Source organism: Natrix helvetica (genome assembly GCF_964273705.1).
Source record: "Natrix helvetica genome assembly, chromosome: 1".
Classification (NCBI taxonomy): domain Eukaryota; kingdom Metazoa; phylum Chordata; class Lepidosauria; order Squamata; family Natricidae; genus Natrix; species Natrix helvetica.
Window position 1 is genome coordinate 285,714,346 of NC_138548.1, and position 25,780 is coordinate 285,740,125.

Sequence of the window (25,780 nt, forward strand, 5' to 3'; positions counted from 1 at the left end):
AACTTATCTAACATCTAACTTATGTAAGCAAAGTTGTCACGGGATGTTAAATGTGTACATTCATTGTGAAACCATCTTCTGTTTGTTTAAAGCAATTCAATAGAAATCAATAAATTGGTCTTTGGGGAAATTTGCAACAAGATTCTCAAGATGTATGTTTTTAAAAAAAAATGGATTAAAGATGTTCAAATAATCAAATGGCTACAAATATTCTCCTTTATTGTTAACATGTTCAGTTATTATATTTTTTCTTGAAATGCTTCCCATACTCTGCTTTGAGCTCTCTTTGATATGAGAAGCAATGCACAAATTAATTGAATAAGTATTTAAATAAAAGCTATTTCTTAATCTTTATTGTTTTAAATTGATAAAAGTTACGTTAAAGAAGGTCATAGGAAATAATGACCGGCCATGCAGAGAGAGAGAAAATGAAGCAGAATGCAAAATATTATTTTAATAAATAATGATTTGGTATTATTTGAAACCTCCCAACACATGGATTATTAAACAAATCAACCTAGAGTTCCTACCCGAGGCCCAAATTATCCTACTTCTAATACATTAGACTAGAGCTGGAAGGGACCTTGTAGGCCATCTAGCCCAACCCTCTGCTCAAGCCAGAGATCCTATACCAGGAGTGTTAAACTCGATTTCATTGAGGCCACATCAGGGTTGTGTTTGGCCTCAGGGGGCAGGAGTGGGCGTGGCCAACTCCACGTCGCTCGTTTCAGGGACACCTGTGGTGGCCCAAGTGCCCTGCCAGTGAAAATGGAGCTCAGGAGGGCCACGCGCAGCTCTCCCGAGATCCATTTTCACTGGCAGAGGGTAGCAGGAGGCCATCACAGCCTAAAACAGAGCTTGGGAGGGCCACGTGCGGCCCTCCTGAGCTCTGTTTTCACTGGCAGAGGCATCACAGGCCAGTCGTTCACTGTTTCCAGGTCAGCCCCGTGGACCAGATCTAAGGGCCTTGAATTTGACACCCCTGTCCTATACCATTTCAGACAAGTGGCTGTCCAGTCTCTTTTTAAATACCTCCATTGATGAAGTACCTACAGTTCTGAAGACAAGCTGTTTTGCTGGTTAATTGTTCTATTATAAAGTTTCTCCTTAATTCCAGGTTGCTTCTCTCCTTGATTAGTTTCCATCCATTTTTTCTTGAGGAAATCAACTAAGGACATGACTCTCTGGAAAAGACTCTACTGCCAGGAAAGGCTCAAGGAAGGAAAAAGTGGACGGCCAGCTCAAGGTGGGTGCAGGGCCGGATTTTCCTATAGGCTAACTAGGCTTCAGCCTAGGGCCTCCAGATCAAGAGGGGCCTTTTATTTTTATTTATTATCCGTGCACCAATTACAACATGTTTCATTTAATATATTGATATATATCACAGTAATGATGTATTTTATTATCTCTCATGTAATTTACAAACTTAAAAATGGGAGGTGAAAGGGCCCCATAAGTGGAATAGCCTAGGGCCTCTTTTCATCTAAATCCGGTCCTGGGTGGGTGGTTTCATTTACAGAAGCGACATGTGTCCCAAAGGTGCTTTTTTTCAGCTCTGCTTGGTTGAGAAGCAAAATGTCTTCAAAGAAAAACCAGAAAGTCCAATTGCCTCTTGAAAAACAAAAGCACTTTTTGGACAACCATGACCTGGATGACTGAGAATCTCCATAGACTCGAGAAGCTATGGCTGCATTTTGGGGGGACCTGAAAAACATGAGGGAAAGATAGCTATAGAGAACATCTATCTAGACGTCGATACCAATTTGATGATACATCATCAATCACCCCCCCCCCCCCTCCCTATCTCCCTTTGGCACTAAGCGCCTGTCGAGGCATCTTCATGCCTTCATCCACCACTAGGTGGCCTAGCAACGAGACAAACGAAGACGGGCGGACGAGAGCAATTCAAGTCTTGGAATTCATTCTGCTCGCTCTTGAGAGTAGAAGGGGAGCTCCAACCCTTCTGCGAACGGCTGCCAGCCTGCCTGCCCGCCAAGCTAAACAGAATCATTCTATTACTTTTATGCGGGACGAGAAAACCCTTCTGCGGCACTTTTACTCCTTTCTCGAGAAGGGAAGCATCACGTCGGGCTGCAGACGTTTCCAGTGCCCGGAAACTCGCCTCTTCCTGCCTGAACGCAAGACGACCTTGCCGCTGAAGTGCGCGAAGGTCTTCCTGCCCCTTTGACCCACCGAGCCCGGCAGGTGATTTTCGAAGGAGAGGGCTGGCGCGGAGGGATCGAAGGGGCCGGTTCTGAGCTGGAGGGACGCTAGAACATTACCCTCGAAGTCCGTGGCTCTTCCTCCAAGGAGAAAGCCACGGGCGCCTTTATCTCCGGCAACTAACTTGGGTAAGTTAAGTCAGTAGATAGCAATGCTTTCCTTCCCCTTTGATTCGGATTGCTGTGCATTTTCGTGGTAAGCCGGAACTGGTGTTCGGAGTTCTTAGCCATTCAGGGTGAACTACAGTAAATTTTCGACGGCTTGGTGGAACCTTAAAACCCCCCACCGATTTCTTGTTTTTAGAGCTTTGATATTTCCTTTCCCACTTGCACGGTTGACCTTTCTCATCCCTTGGATTCGTTTCTCTATTTTTCGGTCCCAGGGTAAACTCCACATGGTTAAAAAAAAAAAATCCTTTGCCATTGGTCAGCTTTTCAGAAGTTCCCTTTTCAGGTTTGAGAGTCATCTTTCTCAGATAGGGTTGTCAGTAATTTCATTTGCCTGCCTTTAAACAAGCTTTCTAAGCTATTATATTTCCAGGAGGTATTCCCCCCACCCACCCACCCCCAGGTGAGCCTTTGAGACATATAGGCCTTGAGGCGTATAGGTGAAATGACATGTTGATGCAGACTTTGAATGCTGGATTAGGCTACTTTGTTTTCTCTTTTCTAGAGAACATCCTTGATGGAACTTCTTCCTGAAAGCCTTACAAATATATCCAGTTTACACGTTACAAATATATCCAGTTTACACGTTACAAATATATCCAGTTATTTTTGCTTAGATGTCTTTTGTTTTGAATTGCCAGTTTCGCCCTTTCTTTCTCTTCATAGCACTTAGCTGTCGGATGACTGAAAATGTGTTTCGGGAGGCATTGTAGGAGAGCTGTGTTAGCATAAATCAGGAGGAGTCTGATCGCAATTTTTCTGACTAACCCATTTTATATACATATAATGATTAGAAGGATGTGGAGGGGAAGAAGAAGAGAGGGGGAGACAGGTTGCTTATGCAGATAACACATGAGACAAATTACAAATACTTTTATCACTTTAGATGTCTTTTGTTGTAGCAATAAGTATCTATTGTAATATGTTAAAACTCATTAAGTTCAATGAGGCCTTTGAGAAAGCCTTAAACCTTCTGATGTATGTAAGCTCAATCATTTCAGTGATGCTGTTAAAGTCTCTCTTTTTTTTTCCAAAATAGTCACTTTGAAATCCACAGTAGATTGGGGCGGGGGGGGGGGGGTTGAATCACTCTGAAATTTCTTTGTCCTTGTTTTGAGTCTGATGTCAAACGTGCCCATTTATTCTTTTTTTCCAAAGTTTATCCTGTTTGTCTTACATAAGGGGCCTTGCTGAAAGAGCATGACAAGTATCACATAAGATGATGAACATGTAAGGACTCTTCTAATCTTGTGTATGCTTCGCCCTGTGTTGGTGCTGTTGGAGGACATATGTTGATTTGACCAAATAAAATTTGTAGAGAATATAAGGTTCCTTCCATGGTTCAGAAGGATATCTAGGCTTTTTACTTGCTTTCACAGCCCATTTGGATTCTTTTGCAGTCTCAGTTATTCACATGTACAGTGAGAATAGGTTTCCAGGGATTGCTAGGGGGATAAGCAGAGGAAAAAATTATTTATTTTGTGAAGTTTTGATAATTAGTGAGAAGAAGGCCCTTGAGGTCTTTTCTCTCTTGGACTTTTATGGTAGCATTGTGTAGAAGTTGCCCTTGTGATTGGAGAAAGTCAAGAATATGTCCCTATCCATTAGTTTAAGACATCCTAAGGCACAAATAGCAATTAGTTCCTGTAAAATGCTGCATTGGCTATGACAAATTTTTTTGTCTAGCATTTGCTAGAATTGCTAGAGAAAGAGATATGTTTCTAATTGCTTCATTATTAGGATGCTTGGCAGCAATTTGGTTTCCAGTATGAGTATGCTCTTTCTTCTGTGCTGCTTTTTTCTAAGATAGAGTGAGCTACTTCGGACAATATCTGAACTGGGCAACCATGCTGCCTGTGTCAAAGCAAGTAACCATAATCCGGTCAGCTCTGAAGAAAGAGGTGAGGTCAAAAGAACAGCAGGGATGGGCCAGCAGCAGTTTCATAAGCAATGTCACAAATAAAGGCAGATCTTTGTAGAAAAAAAGCATCTTATATTTAATGCATATTTAATGTGTGTATATGTACATGTGCATCTATATTTGTTCTCTAATATGTAGGTAAGTCAAACATATGCCCTCCGGTCCAGATGTTAGATATCAGCTCTCAGAATTCCCCACCCAACAAGGCCATTTCTAAGAATTCAGGGAATTTAAATCCATGTATTTTTCTATTCAATTAACAAAATATCTTCGATGGGTTATTTTTCTTTAATTTTTAATTTTGCAGTTCCAATATTATTTAGCAGTGGATTATATTATATTCATTTACCCCTCACTAAATTGCAGCAGCAAATCAGGAGGATGGTAGTTTTTTTCCTCTCCTACTGGGTATTCTTAGCTTCTTTTTGCTTGCCTCTCCCTAAAGAAGACCTCTGACAATGGGCCATAGTTCCCACCTTGCACTGGTTTTGGTGTTCATAAGAGCCCTAAAAATAGTTGGCTTAGTTGAGCCCTGGTAAGTCACAACCATTGTAGTTTGTAAAACATGATTTTAAACTAGCCAATTTCAGTTTCTTTGAGAAACTGTGCTTACATAAGTTATGACTTAACATGTGTTAAGCAGCACCAATGATTTTAGAATCAGTAATGGATATGGATAAAAATAACATTTTCTCATACCACAGGATACGTAAGCTTTTTTTGTTTTGCATACTTTATTTTGACCTCAAGTGTAGATATCATATCAGAATATCTGACTAACTGGCATGAATGGGGTAAAAAGAGTTTAGAGGTAGTTCCCACAAGGACAGATTAAAGATCTTCTGTAGCTTGAAGTGATATGATAAATATATTGAATCATTTAAAGGACTGTCACAATGAAGATAAGTGACCTGATGTTCTGTTGTTCTTAAGCGTTATACCCAAAGTGATGTCTTCTTGGCAGCAAATGAAGGGAAAGTCCACAGATGAAACTTTAACAAAAAATATCAGCTGCTTGGCAGTAGAACATTATACTTGTGGGGTAGGGAACTTTTCTTTATTAGAGGATTTTTAAGGAAAGTACAATACTACAATTTCTACTACTTCAAAATATGGGTTTACATTACTATTGAGGATCAGTGCTATCTCTATGATTCTATTAGGAATAGACCTAAATCTGATCTTGAGGTTAGTGCTAGTCTATCAATATAAGGGCTAAAGAACTCCAAATAGCCATTAGATGAAGCAAAGAAATGTAGACATTCCTGTTTGCTATCGTCAATTTATTGTTTGGATTTTTGCAGTTCTGATATGAGAGCCCTGTACCTATATAATTGTGGTTCTAATGGCTGGTTGTCATTTGATAGATAAAACCTATCCTAAATTAATTATTTTACTTTTTAAAAAACGATTTCATCTTCTCTTCATTCTTCCCTTTCCAAAGAAGGTTATTGAGAAAGTAGTTGCACAGCTCCAGGGGTTTCTCGATAAAAGCACCCGAGTATAGGACACACCAAGATTTTGAAGAGGCAAATTTAACAAAAATGTTTTTGCACTCTACAGACCTCCCAAAAATGGCCCATTTTCAGCAAAAAAGGGGGGCATTCATAGCCTTTAGGAGGCTTGTAGAGTACTCCTGGGAGCCGAGGGTGGTGGTAGTCTGGCAGGGAGCAAAAACAAGCAAGAAAATGTCCTGTTTTTCACGAAAACAGGCCCGTTTTGTGTCCAAAAAAAAGGGCATGCATAGCCTTTAGGAGGCATATAATGCTCCTGGGGTCTGGGGAGGGGGACAGTCTGTTTTTCACTCATTTTTGCCCTCTCCAGCCTCCAGTAACACTCTGCAAGTCTCCTAAAGGCTATGCACAGCAATTTTAGTGAAGGGGGGGGGGAGGTTCAGGAGGCCAAAAATGCTGTATTCAGTGTATATGATGCACCCAGATTTTCAGCCTCTTTTTTGAGGGAAAAAGGTGTGTCTTATACTCCGAAAAATACAGTAACTGAACCCTTTTTAATTAGGGTTCAGGTCTGTATATGGGACAGAAAGGACATTAATTGCTCTTTTGGATGATCTCCTTTTTTAAAAAAAACAATTTTTATTTGTTTTTAAACAAAGACAAACAAACATAAAAGCAAAATAAAAAATCCATCTTCCATTACAAATTGTAGAAAGTGTGTCAGTTGGTTACAGTATTTCCATGTATCTCTTCCATAGTCACCTCTTGCTTTTCATGTCAAATCGCATATTTTAAATTCACCTATATTCATGTATATCACAATTGTTATATCTCAACCTTAATTTGACTATAATTGTTTTTATGTCCTTTTATATATAATAGTCAAAATCTAGAATAGGATTATATAATAACATTCCAAACTGCTTTTCCTCCTGTTGTTACAACCCTCTTTAATCCTTCTTATTTTCTTCTTTATATTCCAAGCTTAAGAAAGGGAAAAAAACCTTAAATGGAGATCAAAAACAATCAAATCAATCAAATCAAGCATTATAAAAAAAGGAGAATTTTAATCCATGGGTATAAGCAAAAGTGAAAAAAGAAGAAAAAATTAATCCATTCAGTTTAAAAAATCTGGAGCCCCTGCAAAAGTTCCTTCCGTGAAAAAAAGAAATTAGAAACTGGATAACACACTAAGTTCAATGCAGATCAATCTCGCCGCCTACAGTCTTTTGTCTTCAATCTTAACTTAACTTAGATTTTTTTTCTTGGGCACTCTCTTCCTCTAATAATAAAATTTCCTCACCAATTCAACACACTTTCTCTTTCCGCTTTCTTCACGTTCCGGAGCTGTCCCAACTTCATCTGCTTCATTAGCTGCATTTCTGTCACTGGAAAAAAAGGCTATTTTGGGATCTTTCAGGGACTTTGTGATGTCCCTGAGATCAGCAGGAGGTGCCCTTCTCAATCACCATCTCTGCAGGATGGTTTAGGTCCAAATGGACCATCCAGTGGCAGGAATTCGACTGCAATCTCAGAGCACCAAGACCGCACGTCGTGCCGTCGCGACATCAGCTCTCTTCTCCCTGGATGATCTCTATCCTTGCTATGCTATACTCTCTCTACCTGACCTCTGAGTAACCTTCTATGTCATGGTTGGGAGTGGGGAGGGTGTTCTGTGTTGCCCTAGTTCACTTTTCTCCTCTGTGATCCCTCTCAGCTGGTAAGAAGTCCAGCCTTTGTCCTCTGCTTTAGGGCTTGGCACTTTCTCTGCTCCTGTTTACATGAAGCCATTGGGTGATATCATCTGCCGACCAAAGGTTGAGATATCAATATGCTGATGACCTCCATCTATGTCTTGGCCCATGGTGAGCTAAGTGATGCCATGACATCCCTCTTGTAATGCTTGGAGGCTGGATGGGAGCAACAGACTGAAACTAAACCCTGGCAAGGCCAAATGGCTCTGGGTTTGGGGTTCTTTGGTCCATGAACAATTGCCATCTCTGGTCTTGGATGGGTGGCACCATGCCAAATAGATCCAATATATTTTATGGAGCTTCTCTTAAATTCATGACTCCTTTTCAAGGAACAGGTGGCAGTTGTGGCCAGGAGGGCCTTTGTGCAACGGTGGGTTATGCACCAGCTATACCCTTTCCTAGATGAACAATCCCTGCTCGCAGCCATTCCCGCCCTAGTCATCTCCCACCTTGATGACTGTAACCCACTGTGTATGAGGCTGCCTTTGCAAAGTATCTGGAAACTTCAATTGGTTCAAAGCGCAGCAGTTTGGATGGTTTTGTGCAGGCCTACATGTGCACAAGTGTCATCTTTCCTGCAGGAGCTAAATTGGCTGTTTCCAGGTTCAGTTAAAGTGCTGATTGCCACCTTTAAAGCCCTGCATGGCTTGGGACCATGGTATTTAAAGGGCCACCTTTTCCCGGTCACATCTACCCAACCCACCAGAATAGGAAGGCAGGGAATGCCACAGCTCCCCAATCTTAAGGAAGTATATCTATTGGGACCAAGAAGGGCCTTCTCCATGGTGGCTCCCTATCTGTGGAACATCATTCCCTGAAGAGATCAGATTGGTCCCTACTTTGACACTTATTTGAATGTGGCTTATTTGATTGATGTTGTTTAGGGCAGGGCGGGGGGGATTTACTTTTTATTGTTTGCATATTGGGGTTTTATCTTTGTAAGCCACCCAGAGTCTTGAGAGTGAATTTTCTTAAATAAATAACTAAATTCGTATTGCTCCCTGTTGGTTGCTACTATCAACTTACCCACTTTCCCAGTTCTGAATAATTTTGTAACTATAACTCAGCACATGTGCACCCCCTTTTAAAACCCTAGTAACAGGTACAGAAGCACTCTAGAAATAACCATATGTACAAAGATTGGGCAGCAAGGCTTCCATATTCTCATTTCACCTACAAGGACTTTCAAATTAAATTTATTTCTAGGGCAACTTTTGACAAATCTATAGAAATCACTGGGCTGTTGATTGCAAAAAGTATGAATCTGAGCAACAAATAACTGCGTTGACATGCTAATAGCAGTACATTCCTAATAGTTGTTTAAGTGACTTTATTAAATCACAACAAATGAGTAGATGGTTGTTAACATGGTCAATTAATAATCTTTTGAGATGTGAAAAAAATGCTCCTTATTAAATATGACAAATCAAAGTAGGATGTTTATTCAATTTGGGGTTTGCTTACAGGCTTCTTACAAAATGCCTAGGTTTTAACAAGTCATCTCCTTGAGGCATGAAGATGGGTGTAGCTGGCCTTTGAATCCACACAAACTTTGATGTAACAATGCTATCTTTGATCTTGATTACTTAAGAAAATCTTTATCTTGACTCCAGTTTAACCTGCTCATTCTGACGTCAAAGTCACAACAGGCTCCTGCAAAGTCTGGAGAAGAAATTGCAAAAGTGGTATCAAATTAGTCAGTTTAGAGCTAAAAAGTGGGAGGAGAGGGGTTAAAGGAATTTGTATCCAGGTCTCCTTTCATATCTGTTAAGCCAATTACATCTTAATCAAAAATTATTTATTGTATGCCTTTTCTTGGATTTACGGGCCAATCAGATCAAATCCATTTAAATTAATAGAAGATTCCAGTGCACAGCAAAGCAGAAAGTTAACTATTAATCACGCAGCATGAAGCTGTCCATTGTGTATTTCTTTTCTACAGCCTAAATGTGCAGGTTCCTGACATGAATCAGGCTTACCATAAGCAATGAGAGAAGTTTCAAAAAGGGAGAAAAGCTTCTGTTAGCAAAAGTGCCTGTTGAGGACACAGGGGATAAAGAGGGAACTGACAAAATGTGCATCACGACACAAACCAGGTGACTTGCATCTTTGCTTGAAAAGGAGGTTGTAAATGCAAGAAGAGCAGACACTTGCATTGTGATCTGTCACCATTTTTGTGTCATCATAATTTGTAGAGGACTCAGATAAACCAACGTTTGTTGCTTTATTTGTGACGTCAGTGCAGATACAAAAATCCAAGGATCCTAGAAGTAATATCTATATTATTGTACAATGAGTAATAATTATGAGTGATTGTGCATAGGATTACAGTATGAATTAAACTAGCTCATTTATAAATTATTCCTGACATGGAAAACGTCCAGAGCCTAGTGTTAAGTCATTATTATAATGGTTGAGTAAATTAGATCACTTAGACAAGAAGTTGTTCCCTGTAAGGACTGCAGTAATATTTTTCACTGGAAACTAAACCTATTATATTTACAATAATACAATAGTAGAGTTGGAAGGGACCTTGGAGGTCTTCTAGTCCAACCCCCTGCCTAGGCAGGAAACCCTATACCGTTCCAGACAAATGGCTATCCAACATCTTCTTAAAGACTTCCAGTGTTGGGGCATTCACAACTTCTGGAGGCAAGCTGTTCCACTGATTAATTGTTCTAACTGTCAGGAAGTTTCTCCTCAGTTCTAAGTTGCTTCTCTCCTTGATTAGTTTCCACCCATTGCTTCTTGTTCTGTCCACAGGTGCCTTGGAGAATAGCTTGACTCCCTCTTCTTTGTGGCAACCCCTGAGATATTGGAACACTGCTATCATGTCTCCCCTAGTCCTTCTTTCTCTTAAGCTAGACATACCTAGTTCCTGCAACCGTTCTTCATATGTTTTAGTCTCCAGTCCCCTAATCATCTTTGCTGCTCTTCTCTGCACTCTTTCTAGAGTCTCCACATCTTTTTTACATCGTGGCGACCAGAACTGAATGCAGTATTCCAAGTGTGGCCTTACCAAGGCATTATAAAGTGGTATTAACACTTCATGTGATCTTGATTCTATCCCTCTGTTGATGCAGCCTAGAACTGTGTTGGCTTTTTTGGCAGCTGCTGCACACTGCTGGCTCATATTTAAATGGTTGTCCACTAGAACTCCAAGATCCCTCTCACAGTTACTACTATTGAGCACGGTACCACCTATACTGTACCTGTGCATTCCATTTTTGTTGCCTAAATGTAGAACCTTACTCTTTTCACCATTGAATTTCATTTTATTAGATAGTGCCCAATGTTCAAGTTTGTCAAGATCCTTCTGTATCTTAAGCCTATCTTCTGGAGTGTTGGCTATTCCTGCCAGCTTGGTGTCATCTGCAAATTTGATGAGTTCCCCATTTATTCCCTCATCCAAATCATTGATGAAGATGTTGAAGAGTACTGGGCCTAAAACAGAGCGTTGGGGTACTCCACTGCTTACTTCCCTCCATGTAGATGCAGTTCCATTGAGGACTACACGTTGAGTGCGGTTGGTCAGCCAGTTACGAATCCATCTGGTGGTGATGCTGTCTAACCCACATTCTTCTACTTTATCTAGTAGTAGGTTATGGTCTACCTTATCAAAAGCCTTACTGAAGTCCAAGTAAACTATATCAACGGCATTCTTCTGGTCCACTAATTTTGTCACATTATCAAAGAATGCAATAAGATTAGTCTGGCATGATCTGTTTTTGACAAATCCATGTTGACTTTTGGCTATTACTTTGTTTGCTTCTAGGTGTTCGCAAATTCGTTGCTTGATTATTTTTTCCAGAATCTTTCCTGGTATTGAGGTCAGGCTGATAGGTCTGTAGTTTCCTGGATCTATTTTTTTCCCTTTTTTGAAGATGGGAACCACATCAGCTCTTTTCCAGTCCTCTGGTAGTTCCCCGGTGTTCCAGGATCTCTGAAAGATATAATTCAGTGGTTCTGAGATCTCGTCTGCTAGTTCCTTCAGAACCCTGGGGTGTAATCCATCCGGTCCTGGTGATTTGAACTCATCTAGGGTAGACAGGTGCTCACTTACCATTTTCTTCCCTATTTCAATTTGTGTTCCTAATCTGATTTTTGTGGTGCTGCTTTTGACAGGTTGGACTGTTTTATCCCTTTGTGTAAAGACAGATGCAAAACATGAGTTAAATAGTTCTGCTTTCTCCCTGTTGCTTGTCACCTTCTTGCCACTTTCTCCTAGCAATGGACCAATTGTTTCCTTAACCTTTTTCTTGTTTTTAACATGTTGGAAGAAGCTTTTTTTGTTAATTTTTACTTTTGTGGCAAGCCTTTCTTCATTGTGAGCCTTAGCTTTCCTCACTTCATCTTTACATGCTCGGGCTGTTTGCTGATATTCTGCCTTAGTTATGTCCCCCTCCTTCCACTTTTTATACTTACCTTTTTTGTCTTTCAGTTTGTCAGATAGTTCTTTATGTAGCCATGCTGGTTTCTTTTGGGAGCTGATATTTTTTGTGTTCCCTGATATTCCCTGATATATATTGTGTTCCCTGATATTCTAACTTATCCTTCCAAACAGTTGTAAGTTCTTGTTAACATTTTCTTGCTATCTTTTTTCACCAACTTAGTAAATTTTAAGCTCAGCTTAAAAAATGAGATCTCTCTCAGAAATATTTGGGGCTAAAATCAGGATATAATATAATAATAATATATTATATTATAAAATCAGGATATAATATAATAATATATATAATAATATATATATACGGTATGTATTTGTGTTACAACTGGTTCGATTCCCAGTAAGGGCATGGCTAGCTGATGAGACCTAAATAGGTTGAAATAGATCTATACTAGTCTCCCTTTATTTATTTATCAGCACAAATACAACGCATGTATGTATGTATGTATGTATGTATGTATGTATGTATGTATGTATTGTGTCACAACCCCTGGTATGCCCTGGTATGGGAGGGAGCACACTGCTTCCCTTTTCTGTCTTTCGGCTCACTCCAGGAGACCATCCAGGCAGACAACCATCTTTTATATATATAAAAATATGGGGTTTTTTTTAAAAAAGCAAATACAAAACACTGAGCCATAAAACAGAGTCTGATATCAATTTTTATGTCTATGCCCTCTTTTTTTGATATTTTTTCAGCCATCAAGAGACAAGGGCTATGTGATGGGGACACTGCAGAATTCAGTTTTAGATGAGTGATGAGTTGAAGGGGGTAAAATATTGTGCTAAGCATATTAAAAGCTCAATTGCCTCATTTAATTAATCTGAAGTAAATTAATTTGAAGAAATATGTTTTAAAGATGGGAGTACATAAAAATACAATAAACCATTAAAAAAAAACCTGGACAGTGAATAAGTATATGTTTATATTTCAATCCATGCATGTTTGAAAATTGCAATCCCTACATAAGAATAAAGTTCATTGAAGTCAAAAGGATTTACTTTGAATAAATACATATGCCTATAATTTTTACATAATTTTCCAGAAATGACATTTATTTAATTCAGTGCTTACATTTCCTGTATATGGATTTAGTTTCACCCTACATTTTAAAACTGCTTTCTTCTGCAATATCTTTAAACAATGTAGTTCACTTAATAAAAAATATTCTTTCTATTAGTTGAGAAGTCATATTCACACCTGCTAATTTTCGTACAGAGAAAGACTTTAAAGAAAAATTTTAAAGGGAAGTTGCACTTAAAGTAGCAGGAATACTTATTCTTGTCCCTCAAGGTGATTCTCACATACTATTGCATCTAGCTAGGAGTAGTGTCACAGTTTACAAATCTAGAGTATTAAAGACAATTTTCTGTAGGGTGACTGATAATAGGAAGGGCTAGTATTGTTTGTGCTCTTGATAAGGCAATGATCGACTGTTCTGAAATACGTCTTATTGATGGATCTTTTCAAGATGACCACCATTTCTGTGCCTCTCTTTAAGACAAAATTTGCAGATGTATTCAAATATTGAGATGGTGTGGACATAGTCATGGCTATATGTTTCTGAGTCAAGGAGTCACATAAAACTGCTGATCACTAGTTTGCCCTTTGTAGCACTAATGAGCACAGGGGGTTGCCAGCCAATCAGTGCTCACTTGTCATCCTTTCAAGTTGACTAATAGCTGAGTGCATTGGCCTTTGTTTCAATTGGTCATGGCTAAAAATATCCCTCCTCCCTATCACAAGAAAAAAAATGATGCAGAGAAAGATGTATATGTATTTCTGTGCACGTATTTGTAAGCATTCCTTGGTTTTCAAAGAAGTTGGAAGAGAAACTATGCAAGAAGGGATAAATAGTGATCTGTTTCTACTATTCCTATGTTCTTTAAATTTATTTTTATTTATTTTTATCCAGCCTTTATTATTTTTTTCTATATATATAAAAATGTCTGTGGGTGGGTGGGTGTGTTCCAGCATAACTCTCGAACACCTCAAGCAATTTTAACCAAACTTTGTACACAGATTACTTACTCTCTGGAAACAAATACTATGGGGTAAGATACCCCTAACATCTCTCGGTTGGGGGGGTGGGTATTCTATTCAGATACAGCCTGTTGTGCCTTAAAACGGCTTCTACCATACTGCCTTAAAATGGCTTCTACTGAACAGCGCTGTGGAATTGCCATGCTAACAGCTTCACAGTACTCCACAAGGGGGCTCCCTCCGGTAAGGGGGGAAAGCCAACATTAGAAATTGTGGTGACGTTCATGGAAGGAGGGTTGGGATAAATAAATACCTGAGCAATGCCGGGTTATCAGCTAATTATAAATAAAACAGTCAACTTGCATAATATACCATTTTTCTTCAAACAACAACCCTGTTAAGCCTTTCCTGAAGGCCTTATTGTTAAAACAGCTGTTTTTCCTCTGCTTAGTTACAAAGCAGTGTGTGGATTGAGAGGGCAATGTTGCTCCACATCAGATTATAAAACCAAAAGCTAATTAAGGTAATAATTACATATAGTAAATACTTTTACAACATAGTTTATTGAAGAGTATCAGAGTACATGGTTTTCCACTCCCCCAAAGGTTCTCCTGTTGAAAAGAATAGTTTGTAGTTGTTTAGTATATAGAGTAGAGAGCCCGATTAAGGCATCATGCTAGAAACTAGGGGACCGGGAATTCTAGGCTTGCCTTAGGAACAAGGCAACCTTGGACCAGTCATTTTGTCTCAGCCCTAAGAAAGAACACTTTGCCAGGAAAACTGCTTGGATTTGTCTGGGCAGTCTCTGAGAATTGGACATAATTGAATGGAAGAAAAATAAAATAAGAATATAAACAGCAACCCAACTTTAAAAGCTGCTTTTCTGTCATTCTGTCACATATCCTATCTTTCTACACATTCAGTTTGCCTGATGCTATCCAACACATGATTGCCAGCCTCCATAAAAAGAGAGAAATGTGGACATTCTGATGTGAACAGCATCCGTTTTATCTTACAATATGCAAATGGATTTATTTGTTTATTTAGCCTATGTGCATCCCGTCCCCCATACAAGGAACATTATTAGGTAGTTCAGAAAGATAATGATGATCATGGATTTGTGTGTAGCTTTTAATATTTATGTAGGGTCACCTTCTGACTTCCAGATACATTGAACTTGAATACTATATCTCCAAACAGTGAACAAACAAACATACTGGCCAAATTCTAGAATTCCAACATTTTTGGAAAGCAGCTTATTGAGGACATCTAGTTTACAAAAATGTTTTAGGAAGTCAAATAGCAAATTACATCAAATTCCATATGGTATAAGGGCAGGTGTCTATCCTCAAAGTGATCTATTCCATTAGGTTCATATAACCTTGCTGGCACAAACTGGATATTTTTACTTTTAATGATTTAATTCTACAAACACTTATATGAATATATAAATAGAGGTGAAAATGTATGTAAGGTTTCTGAGAAATGTTCTACTCTGCTTTAAAAGAAGCCCCAGTACTGCTGTGTCTACTGTAAAGGAAAGAAAAGACTCAATGAGGGAGACGGGCAGTTAAGAAGTTTGATATATAAGTATAAATTTATATTATAAGAGCCATGAAGACGCAGTGGTTAGAATGCAGTATTGCAGGCTAATTCCACTGGCAGCCAACTGCCAGCAGTTCGGTAGTTTGAGTCTCACCAGCTCAAGGTTGACTCAGCCTTCCATCTTTCCAAGATTGGTAAAAGGAAAGACACAGATCGTTGGAGAGGATATGCTGACTCTGTAAAGCACTGTGAAATGGTATATGTGTCAGTGTTATTGCTATTGCTAAATAAATATATATATATGCTTATTTGCACTTCCATGGATTAACTGAACCATCACAGTCAATGATGAGGATTGCTGGATGTTACAACACAGTAATCTCTGGAGGACCATAACTTGTTTTGCTTTGTTTCTTGTCTAGTTGATAACTTTTCTTCCCCTTTTTCTTCCCTTAGGGAAGAACTCAGGAAGATGATGGGTAACTTGGAGAGCATGGAATCTACCCAACTCGCCCTTCCGAAGCACATTCTGGACATTTGGGCCATTGTCTTAATCATCCTAGGTACAATTGTCATCATGACTTTACTAGTATTGTGCCCAGCAACAACGGTGATTATTTATAGGGTTTGGACACACCCTATGCATCATAATGGTGCCGAGTGAGATTGGCCCCCTTGTCGCTGTTTGGACTCTGCTTTTGAGGAACACAAGCTAAACGCAATAGCAAAAGCAGCCGAATTATCTGGCAGTTTTCAAGATTAGGTTGAGCCCTGAACAGGCATTAATAAATTGTCAGCAAAGATATGGTAGCAACACATCTGCTGTCAGCATGTGATAAGAAGGCTACAGCTCACAAAAATATCTTTTGACTGCCTGGTTATCTATTTGGCTTATGTCCACAGAACATTACATCCTGGACTTTATCCCCACTTGTGGAATGAGCTAAACTGCTACAGAATTCCAGATCCTTCCAGTTTTGATTTGTGGTCTGTGTACTTCATTCAAAACGAGACTTCGTGTTTACCAAGCAAACTATTACAAGGGAACAAGGAGATGGCAGAATCACAGTGCTGAAGAGGACACCTTTAGTAAGATTTAAATTGTGGCTGCTTTGCATAAACAACTTGCTTTATCTGATCCAGACAATCTTCATTCCACACAAATCAGATGAGATGGAGAGCTAGAGCTCTTGGCTAATATATTTGTGGTCCATCTTTTCTCCCAGTACCCTCTGTTTCAAGCAGCACCTGTTAAAGAGGATTAAAAGGGAGAAATGAGAAGTCAGCAGATAAGTGACTTGTGAAAATCATATTTGGCATCTACTGCAGTTGAACACTACATTCATAATGGGAGGTTTATTTTAAATAAATTAAATGAACATAATATAGAGAAAGAGAAGGGAGAGGCTAAGATTCTAGAAAAAATATTTTACTGTCAGGGATTGGTGTAGGATGTGACCTGAGAAAATAAAATTTAAAAAACTTTCCATTTGTGAAGCTAGATTTCGTGATAGGAAGGTCTATCTCAAAAAATATTTTACTGTCATGCTATACAAGTAGTAGTATGATGGAGGGTTTTTTATTATTATTTTTAGGAGATTGATTTCAGTCATCACACCTTTTAAAAATATGTTCTCTTTTTAGTAATTGGCTTCTTAGAAATGCCACAGTAGCTTCCTTCAAATGGTTGGAACAAAATCATTCAGATTTATTGGGGACAGCCAGTCTACACATTTCATTTACCTGGCTGATAGAATAATTTGCATTTTCAAGGACCAGGCAATGTAATGCCCTTTCTTCTTATAGTTAGGAATGAACACATTCAAGTCACACTTGTTTTCCATTCCCTTGTTCAGTAGAGCTAGTAGGGTCTCATCTGCAGGGGTTATTAGACCTCTTAAGATCTACAGAGAACAGAGAAATGTAGCAGGGATTTTGGTTCAGGTCTTAAAGGAAATGTTTTGGTAGGTGAAAAATACTGCAGCGTTTAATAAATGACACAATCAATACTCATGTACATATCAACTGACACTGAATTCATTTCCAGTCAACATATCATGAGAAAATTGTTATATTAAATTACAGTATTATACAATGCCATGTAAATAAATTGTATTGGTGCCTGACTCTGAATTTTGATGTTTGAATATTGGATTCCTTCTTCCAGTTTGGCCTTGAAGTATCTTATAGTATTTTGTATTTTATTGTGTAACTTCATATTATTCTAGCCCTCCCTTATCTGTTTGGTCACACTTAAAAACTCTCAAAGGAAACTAAATTCATAATGCAAACTTGTGTTGTTGCCTATTATACATTATATGATTATCACCAATTGCCCTAGAAGCAGGAAATATATATACATATGTAAGCCCAAAATGTGTTTTAAATGCCAATTGAAAACAGATAGTGCTAGGAAGAAATTTATCAGTAATTGATGGACACTTGAGATTAGAATCTTGTGAGGGTACAAGAATTTAGGTTTATTTAGAAATAAAGAAACAAGCATACAACAATATTAGACGGAGGCTAGAATTACAGAAATTACAAAACCTGATATTTGAGACAAGACTTTGGAACTCTGAGACCTGACTTTGTTTTTGTTAGATCGGGGGAATGAAGGCACACTCAGGCTTCAGAGTAACAAACAGCTCTTTATTAGCACAAGTCAACTATGTACAATCCAGCAAAGGTTCAGTCTGACAGCATCCCTTTTATAGGGAGCTGTCAGACCCTTCGACCAATCAGATTGAATCTCTGTTCCCCCCGGAACAGAGGACCTTGGTGTAAACCATTACCAATGTTTCTGGTACCTAACACCCCTCCCCTCTTGGATGGGCTCAACCTACTTGTGACGTAGTCACGCAGGTAGGCAGGCTTTCTGGTGGCTCACCCAGACCTGCGCAGTTCAGTTGGTGGGCGTTTTTCAGTCAGGTCAGATAGACCTGTTGTCTCTGCGGCTTCGCCTGGTGGAAGCTCCTGGAACTTCTCACAGGCCGCGGCTGGAGTTTCTGGAGCCGGTTTGGAACTCACTGTGGGCTTGCAACAATTACAGATAAGTGCCCCGGATAACTACCATAAAGGTCTGGCCATGAACAGGGCCAGCAAAATCTATGTGCACCCTAGACCATGGTGCTTGAGGTCGCTCCCACTCCTTAGTGGGCGCCTCTGGGGTAACGGGTCTGGATTCCTGGCATGGTGTGCAGGTAGCCACGCATTCTTCTGTCTCCTTGTCCATGTTAGGCCATCACATGTAACTCCTGGCCAAATATTTCATCCTGACAATTCCAGGATGCCCTACGTGCAAGGCCTCTAATACTACAATGCACAGTTTGGGTGGAACAGCGACCCGTTCCCCCCCCCCACAGTAAACAACCATTTATTACTGACAGTTCATCATGTTTGCAGTAAAACATTTTAAATTCAGATCCCACAGCCCCTTGGGCCACCCCTTCCACACCCAGTTCAAAACCTGTCGGAATATAGAGTCTTTTGCTGAGTGGCGGGCAACATCACAAGACGAGACAGGACCAGCCTCAAGACAGTCAATGAGGAGGACTGGCGTCTCGGGGGTAGGGTCTGCAAGCAGTTCAGGCAGTGGGCATCGATTCAAGGCATCGGCAGCGGTAGAGCCAAGTCGATGGACAAGGTGATAACTAGGCCGTGAGGAAGATTATCCATCTGGTCATTCGCGGCAACAAAGAAGCAGGGGTAGGCAAGTCCCCAGCCAGCAATCCCAGCAATGGTTTGTGGTCCATGATAAGTTCAAAGTCACGGCTGTAGATGTACTCGTGGAACTGTTTCACGCTGGCGACTGCAGCCAGAGCCTCATGGTCCAGTTGGCTGTAGTTCCGCTCAGCAGCAGACAATGTTCGTGAGTATTAGGCGATGGACGCCTAGGTTTCATTGGGCATGCGGTGTCTGCTCCTACGCCAAACGGGGAAGCCTCGCACGTTAGGACAAGTGGCAGGGTCTGGTTATATTGAATCAAAAACGTGTCCGCTGACAGCAGTTTCTTCACCACAGCAAATGCGGCTGCTTCAGTTCTGCCCCAGGACCACTTGGTGTGTTTGCTGAGAAGCTAATGCAAAGGCTCAGCAACCATGGCTTTCTGCTTGAGAAAAACACTGTAGAAGTTAAGGAGTCCAAGGAACGCCTGCAGTTCGGTCTGATTGTGAGGTGTAGGGGCATCCTGGATTGCCTTAATTTTTTTGTTGGTCAGGTGAATCCCAGAGCCATCGATGAGGTACCCTAGGAATTCAACCCTTGGCACGTTAATTTGGCATTTTTCTTTTTTGAGGTGGAGGCATTTGTCTCTGATTCTGGCCAGAACAGTTCCCAACCTTTTAAATAATTGTGCCTTATTTGTCGCCGCTACCAATATGTCATCAAAATAGGGGACGACTCCTGGAATCCCCTGCAAAAGCCATTCCATGATGCTTTGGAACAGTCCAGGGGCGATACTAACTTTGAATTGAAGGCTGGTGCATTTGAATGCACCCCTGTGCATCACAATGGTTTGGCCGTCCGCCGTGGCACCATCTACAGGCAACTGCTGGTATGCCTGCGCCATATCTAATTTTGCAAAAACTTTTCCGGAGCTAATGAGTGCAGTAAATGCTGTACAATGGGTACGGGATAAGCGCTTTGCTGCAAAGCTTTGTTTATTGTGCACTTGTAATCCGTGCAGATGCGGACAGACCCATCAGGCTTGACAGGTGTCACTATAGGGAATCTCCCAGCATGTGTGATCTACCGGCTCTAGGATTCCCTGGCTAATCAATTTGTCTAGTTCCAAATCAATTTTAGGGCGGAGAGCGAAAGGTACTCTCCTGGGTTTTAGCCTGATGGGGGCAACATTGGGGTCCAAGTTAAAAGATATTAGAGTCCCCATATACTTACCTAGACCGATGTCAAAGACAATCTCAAACTCCTGAAGGAATTCCTCAGTGCTTTTGTCTCGTATGGCGTTGATTCCAGTTCCTTCTAGGCCTGGGCTTCGAACCAGTCAAGCCCCAGGAGGCTCTGCAGGTCTCCATTGACTACCATCACTGGTAGCTGACCGCAGAAGGTCTTGAACCTCACCCAGAAGGTCCCCTGGTAGTCGCGAAGGTGGATGTCTGGAACCCGCAGCTGATGCTTTTTAAGGCTAGGGATAGCCTGTTTGAGCACTGCCCAAGACATTATGGTCAAGGGTGACCCCACGTCAATCTCCATATTGCATGGAGAGTCCTCAATGAGGACTGTGACTTTCAGCTTTTTTGGCCGCTTCGTGCGGACTTGGCCTATGCAGGTGTGGTAGGTGACTCTGGTGTCGCCTTCTGTTTGCCATGGTGGTGACTGCCATGCCCCTTGGTTGGGCCTCTGCTGGCAGTTAGGTAAGATTTTCAGCTTCCAGGTTGTAGCAGGACGATTGCTTCTGCAGTCCTTGGCGATGTGCCCCTTGCGTTCGCAGCATTGACAGATGGCATAGCGGAAACAGCAATGTGTTCTGAGATGGTTTCCTCCACAGCCAGTGCAAGGTGGGAAACGCAGTTCAAATTTTTGTTCCGGCTTGGTGCGATCACTGCGCATGCTATAGCTGTCATCTTCGCTCTCCGAGCCTTCAGGCTCTGTGGCCTCATGATGCACGCCTGCACTCTTCTGCACGCTCTTTGGACTATTTTGGTGCTGCGGGGTTTCCGTTGATTTAATTGAAGACTCAGTAGCCCTGGCTTCGTTTAGGGCAATTTGGAGAGTAAGATTAGTTTTTGCTAATAACCTCCTCTGCAGCCAATGTCCCTAACACCTCATATGATGCAGTCAAGTAGTAGTTCATCAAGATCTCTAAACTCACAGTATGCTGTGGCCTTTCTGAGCGCCGCAACATATTCGTTGATGGATTCCCCTTCTTTTTGGTTACGGATGTTGAATTCGTGCCTCCGGATGTATTTAGACAGTCTGGGAGCATAGTGTGTCCTCAGTGTCTGTTGTAGAACCGACCAAGCGACCAATTGGAGTGGTGTTGGCTCGGACAAATCCTTTGCTGTCTCGAACACCTCTGGTCTGCAGTAGCTCAGGAACATATTCTTTTTCCGGCCTTCAGAAAGGCCCATGAGGTCGTTGGCTTCGAGGAAGCAATCAAACTTCATCATTTAGGATTCCCAGTGCTTGGTGGCTGGGTTGTACAGAGTCGGCGGGGCGTGCGTTGTCACCTTGTGTTCCTGAGCGTGTTTGAATTTGCCGCTCAAAGATGGCTGCTCGATGCCGCGCTGTGCTCTGGGCTGGATTTACTTGCTGGATTGTCATGCTCTTTTTGTCTGCCTAGTTGCCTTCCGATCCCACCTTCGTCGCCAGTGTTAGATTGGGGGAATGAAGGCACACTCAGGCTTCAGAGTAACAAATAGGTCTTTATTAGCACAAGTCAACTATGTACAATCCAGCAAAGGTTCAGTCTGACAGCAGCCCTTTTATAGGGAGCTGTCAGATCCTTCAACCAATCAGACTGAATCTCTGTTCCTGCCGGAACAGAGGACCTTGGTATAAACCATTACCAATGTTTCTGGTATCTAACAGTTTTGTACCGAATGAAGTTTTGATTCCATGGCTGCTTTGTGCCATGACACTGTCTTATATCCATTTGCAGCATTTTCTCATATAGTCTAGTGGTTAGATGTGGTATGAACTGAGGAAATGGATGGAAGCCCTCAGTAGTGAGATGAGTCAGCCTTTAGCCTAGAAAGAGATAGAAGATGTTTTATTTACTACATTCTGTTTCCTGCATAGTAAAACCTAGGTGTGGGATATATTCAGAGCAGAACCTACTACTACTACAGGTAGTAAGAGACTTACTACCAGTTCTGTGGGCGTGGTATGGCTTGGTGGGCGTGACAGGGGAAGGATACTGCAAAATCCCCATTTCCTCCCGATCAGCTGGGACTTGGGAGGCAGAGAATAGATAGGAGCAGGGCCAGTCAGATGTGGTATTTACCGGCTCTCTGAACTACTCAAATTTCCACTACCGATTCTCCAGAACTGGTCAGAACCTGCTGAATATAACCTCTGATTCAGAGGAATTAAATGCACATTTAATGCAAAAGCTATCTTAGCTGTATTTCACACACAACTGGCTTGCTCTCAAAATGGAGGAATGGACTTTTCTTATTCTGTTATATAATGATGGGCTCTGATTTCCAAGTGGAAATGGTAAGATACTGTGCAAAAACGATCTGTGTTGTGATTTGTGTTTCACATGGTGCCTACCAACTGTGCACCTGAGGGCTGGAGGGCTGGCTATACTAAACAAGGTCAACCAAGTACCTCTTTTCCTTTCTCTCTTTTTTCTCATCTCCTCTCATAAACCCAAGATGGCCTAAAGACAAGAATGCCCTTTATTTTAGTAAGATAAAATAACCAAATCTTAAAGACTTTACTAAGCTTCTGCAGATCCCATCTTACAGTAAAAACAAACCTTGCTTTGTTTTCAAAACGACAAGTTTGGGTTTCTTTCAGGACAGTGAAATCTTTTATGCAAGTCTTCCTTTAATGACTCACTGAATCCTTCTCTGTTTCCAAAGTTAATTCTACATTTCTTTACGACCACACAACAATTCATATTCATATTCTCTTTACTTCTCCCTATCCAGCTATCCTTTAGAATCAAAATTCAAATAAATAAACTGACATTGAAGTAACCATAAACAATCCCGGTCCCATCTGAAAAAAGAGCTGCATTCAAAGCACAATAGTAAGGTAAATAGTAAAGATGAGCTGACCAAAATATATCCATTTTACAGACATTTGGCCATCTTTTCTCCATAATTAATCTCAAACTAAGAGGGATTTAAAACTCAGTTTTTTGTTTGTTTGTTCAACTTGTATGCAGCTAAATCCTCTGGAACTCTAAGCAATGTTGGTACATCAAAATAGCCACAGTGCATAGGTGATCATGCAAATTTTTGTGCATTATTCCAATTTTAGCATACTTGTTGCCAAAGTTGTATAACTATGGAGAGATTTGAAGATGGAACGTCCTCGTTCACAGCTCAGATATATTATCAGTTAAATCACAAACTCTACATTTTTATGAAGAAGTCAAGGGCTGATAGACTCTCTAAAGTATCATTAGGAAGTACTCTAAGGATAAATCCAATTAAGATTATGTGATATGCTTGGTCTCATATTAGTTTTAATTATGAGGAAACATTTTTCTCCAAGGAGACTTAATTAGGATAAAACTGCTGCATAATGACTGGTTTCAATCAGGAAGGAGCAGAGGGGATCAAAGAGACAATGACAGAAAATGAAATACAATATTTAAAAAAATAATATGCTTTAGCCCAAATAGTTTTATACCCAAACCTGTTCAATTTCTCCTCCAGAATTAGATTTGTCTTTTCTCTGCAGGCATACCACTGTGTCTCTGCAGGCATACCGCTGTGTCTCTGAGGAGTGCACAAACTGTTTTGCTAGAGGCTATTCATCCCTGAAGAACATCTAAGACAAAGTGTGTCCTTGTGTGTTTAGTAATAAATCACCTTAATCTGATTAAGGCCAAACCAGAATAGATTTTTTTTTTAAAAAAAAACATTTTTTTAGGAGGAAGAATTCAATTTCTCTTTTGACAGCAATACATTTCCATTATGTTTTATTTTTTACTCGGGGGCATATGAAATATTTTATTTGCTGAGACAAAATCTGTTGCAAGTACAGTTTAAAATGCTTTATGGAACATATGGAATGCTTTATATAATGAATCTCAATGCAAAAATACCTCACAATCTGGTGACAATCTTTAAGAAAAAGGAACGAAAAAGACCCATTTTATGGAGAATCAGATGTAATTAGATTTAAATCCATCCAATATTTTTACACCATTTTCTCTGGATTATATAGAGTTTGGGGGAGAGGGCAGCCTATGCTATTCTTCTATTAATGCAAAAAAATGTCTATAACATACATAACTACTCCTTTACTATTGGTTGTGGTCTGTAGGTAATTCTGTCTCTTACCTCTTGGCATGAGCCAAAATACAAAAGGGGCAGATTTTGTTTCATGATGGTATGGAACTGCCTTATTATTTGATCCTCTGCTGCAAAAGTTTATATGGCAACACATTCTTTTCTGTAAAATATCACATTCTGAATTGAAAGGGCGGTGATTGTATGTCGGGTCTGAGCTATTCTCGGACACTGACTGAGCATGTATCTTGTTCAGTTCCCAGCAAAAATGCAGTTAAAGTAATAAAGTTAGATAAATATTGTAAAAATTAGGTATGGCAAAGTTCAACATCGGGAAAAAATAGGATTAGCCAGTGCAGTTTTTCTGTATACCTATTAGAAATAATGATACGATCCCTAATTTTTCTATCAGCTTTGATATTGACTTAGTCAGTTATCCCTATAACAATCCTAGACCAGTAATAAAATTGTATCTGTTTTTGTTCTTGACCAGTTGAAACATCTGCCGAAACATGTTTCATGGTGCTGCTTTGTCCATCCAAAAATTCATCTTCTGAATTGCAAAAGTAAAAAAATGCAGAGAAACATAGTCTGCCTAGCAATGAATTGTTTGAAAAACATTACAATTCCATGTAAGTCTGAAAACAGTAAATCACCCTTGAATGCAATACCTAAACAACCAATTTAGTGTGTTTATATATAGCCAGTACTGCTTTCTGTAAACTCCCCCCTCCCCCTGGGGAAACAGAGAGAATATGCAAGTCACCAATATGATCCCATGAAAAGAATAGGACATCCTGCAGGAAACTAACCAATAAGAATAAATCACCTTTTTTTAAGTGTTAGCATTCCCAGCAATGGTCAAACACTTTCATTAATTTTTTAACATTTACCCTTATTTATATTCAATGAAGCAACTTTGTGGGAAAACCCCATCATATCCCAACAACGAATAATGTATATTTACATTGGACTGAATAGATGCACCCAATCACTTAGCCATCTCTGGCTGATCTCAAAATGCTAGGCAAATTCAGACCAGATCAGTAATTTAATGGAGAACCTCAGAGTTCTTGACTAAGACTTGGAATTGGGGTTTTTTTTGGGGGGGGGGGGAATCCACAAAATGGTAATGGCAACTCATAAGTGCCAAGGAAATTACAAACCTACTAAATGTCAGGTTTCCAAATAGCATCCAAAATTAAATCAGAGTCCAAGGCAAAGTATTGCTCAAAGTTCCAATTTATTAAGAGAGTCATGTTGGCACATCTGGGGAAACCCGAATCTGAAAGCTTCCCGGTTTTCCCCACCCAGTTGAAAGTTCAAGATCTTGCCCCCATACCCACAAG

The 25,780-nt window shown here is 40.2% G+C and overlaps 1 protein-coding gene across 2 annotated transcripts; it reads left to right on the plus strand.

Annotated features, from left to right (window-relative positions):
- Positions 1–1,865: 1,865 nt before the first annotated feature.
- SMIM3 (small integral membrane protein 3) lies at positions 1,866–17,758 on the plus strand. Of its 2 annotated transcripts, none has more exons than XM_081942712.1 (2): positions 1,866–2,351; positions 15,952–17,758. In XM_081942712.1, the coding sequence occupies exon 2, from the start codon at positions 15,968–15,970 to the stop codon at positions 16,157–16,159; it is 192 nt and encodes a 63-aa protein (XP_081798838.1). In that variant the 5' UTR covers positions 1,866–2,351; positions 15,952–15,967; the 3' UTR covers positions 16,160–17,758. The 2 variants fall into 2 exon arrangements, with proteins under 2 accessions (XP_081798838.1, XP_081798839.1); XM_081942713.1 differs by lacking the exon at positions 1,866–2,351 and adding an exon at positions 2,518–2,620.
- Positions 17,759–25,780: the final 8,022 nt, after the last annotated feature.

Bases quoted from the DNA above. Each gene is read 5' to 3' on its own strand.
- SMIM3 (XM_081942712.1), top strand. From the start codon at position 15,968: ATGATGGGTAACTTGGAGAGCATGGAATCTACCCAACTCGCCCTTCCG.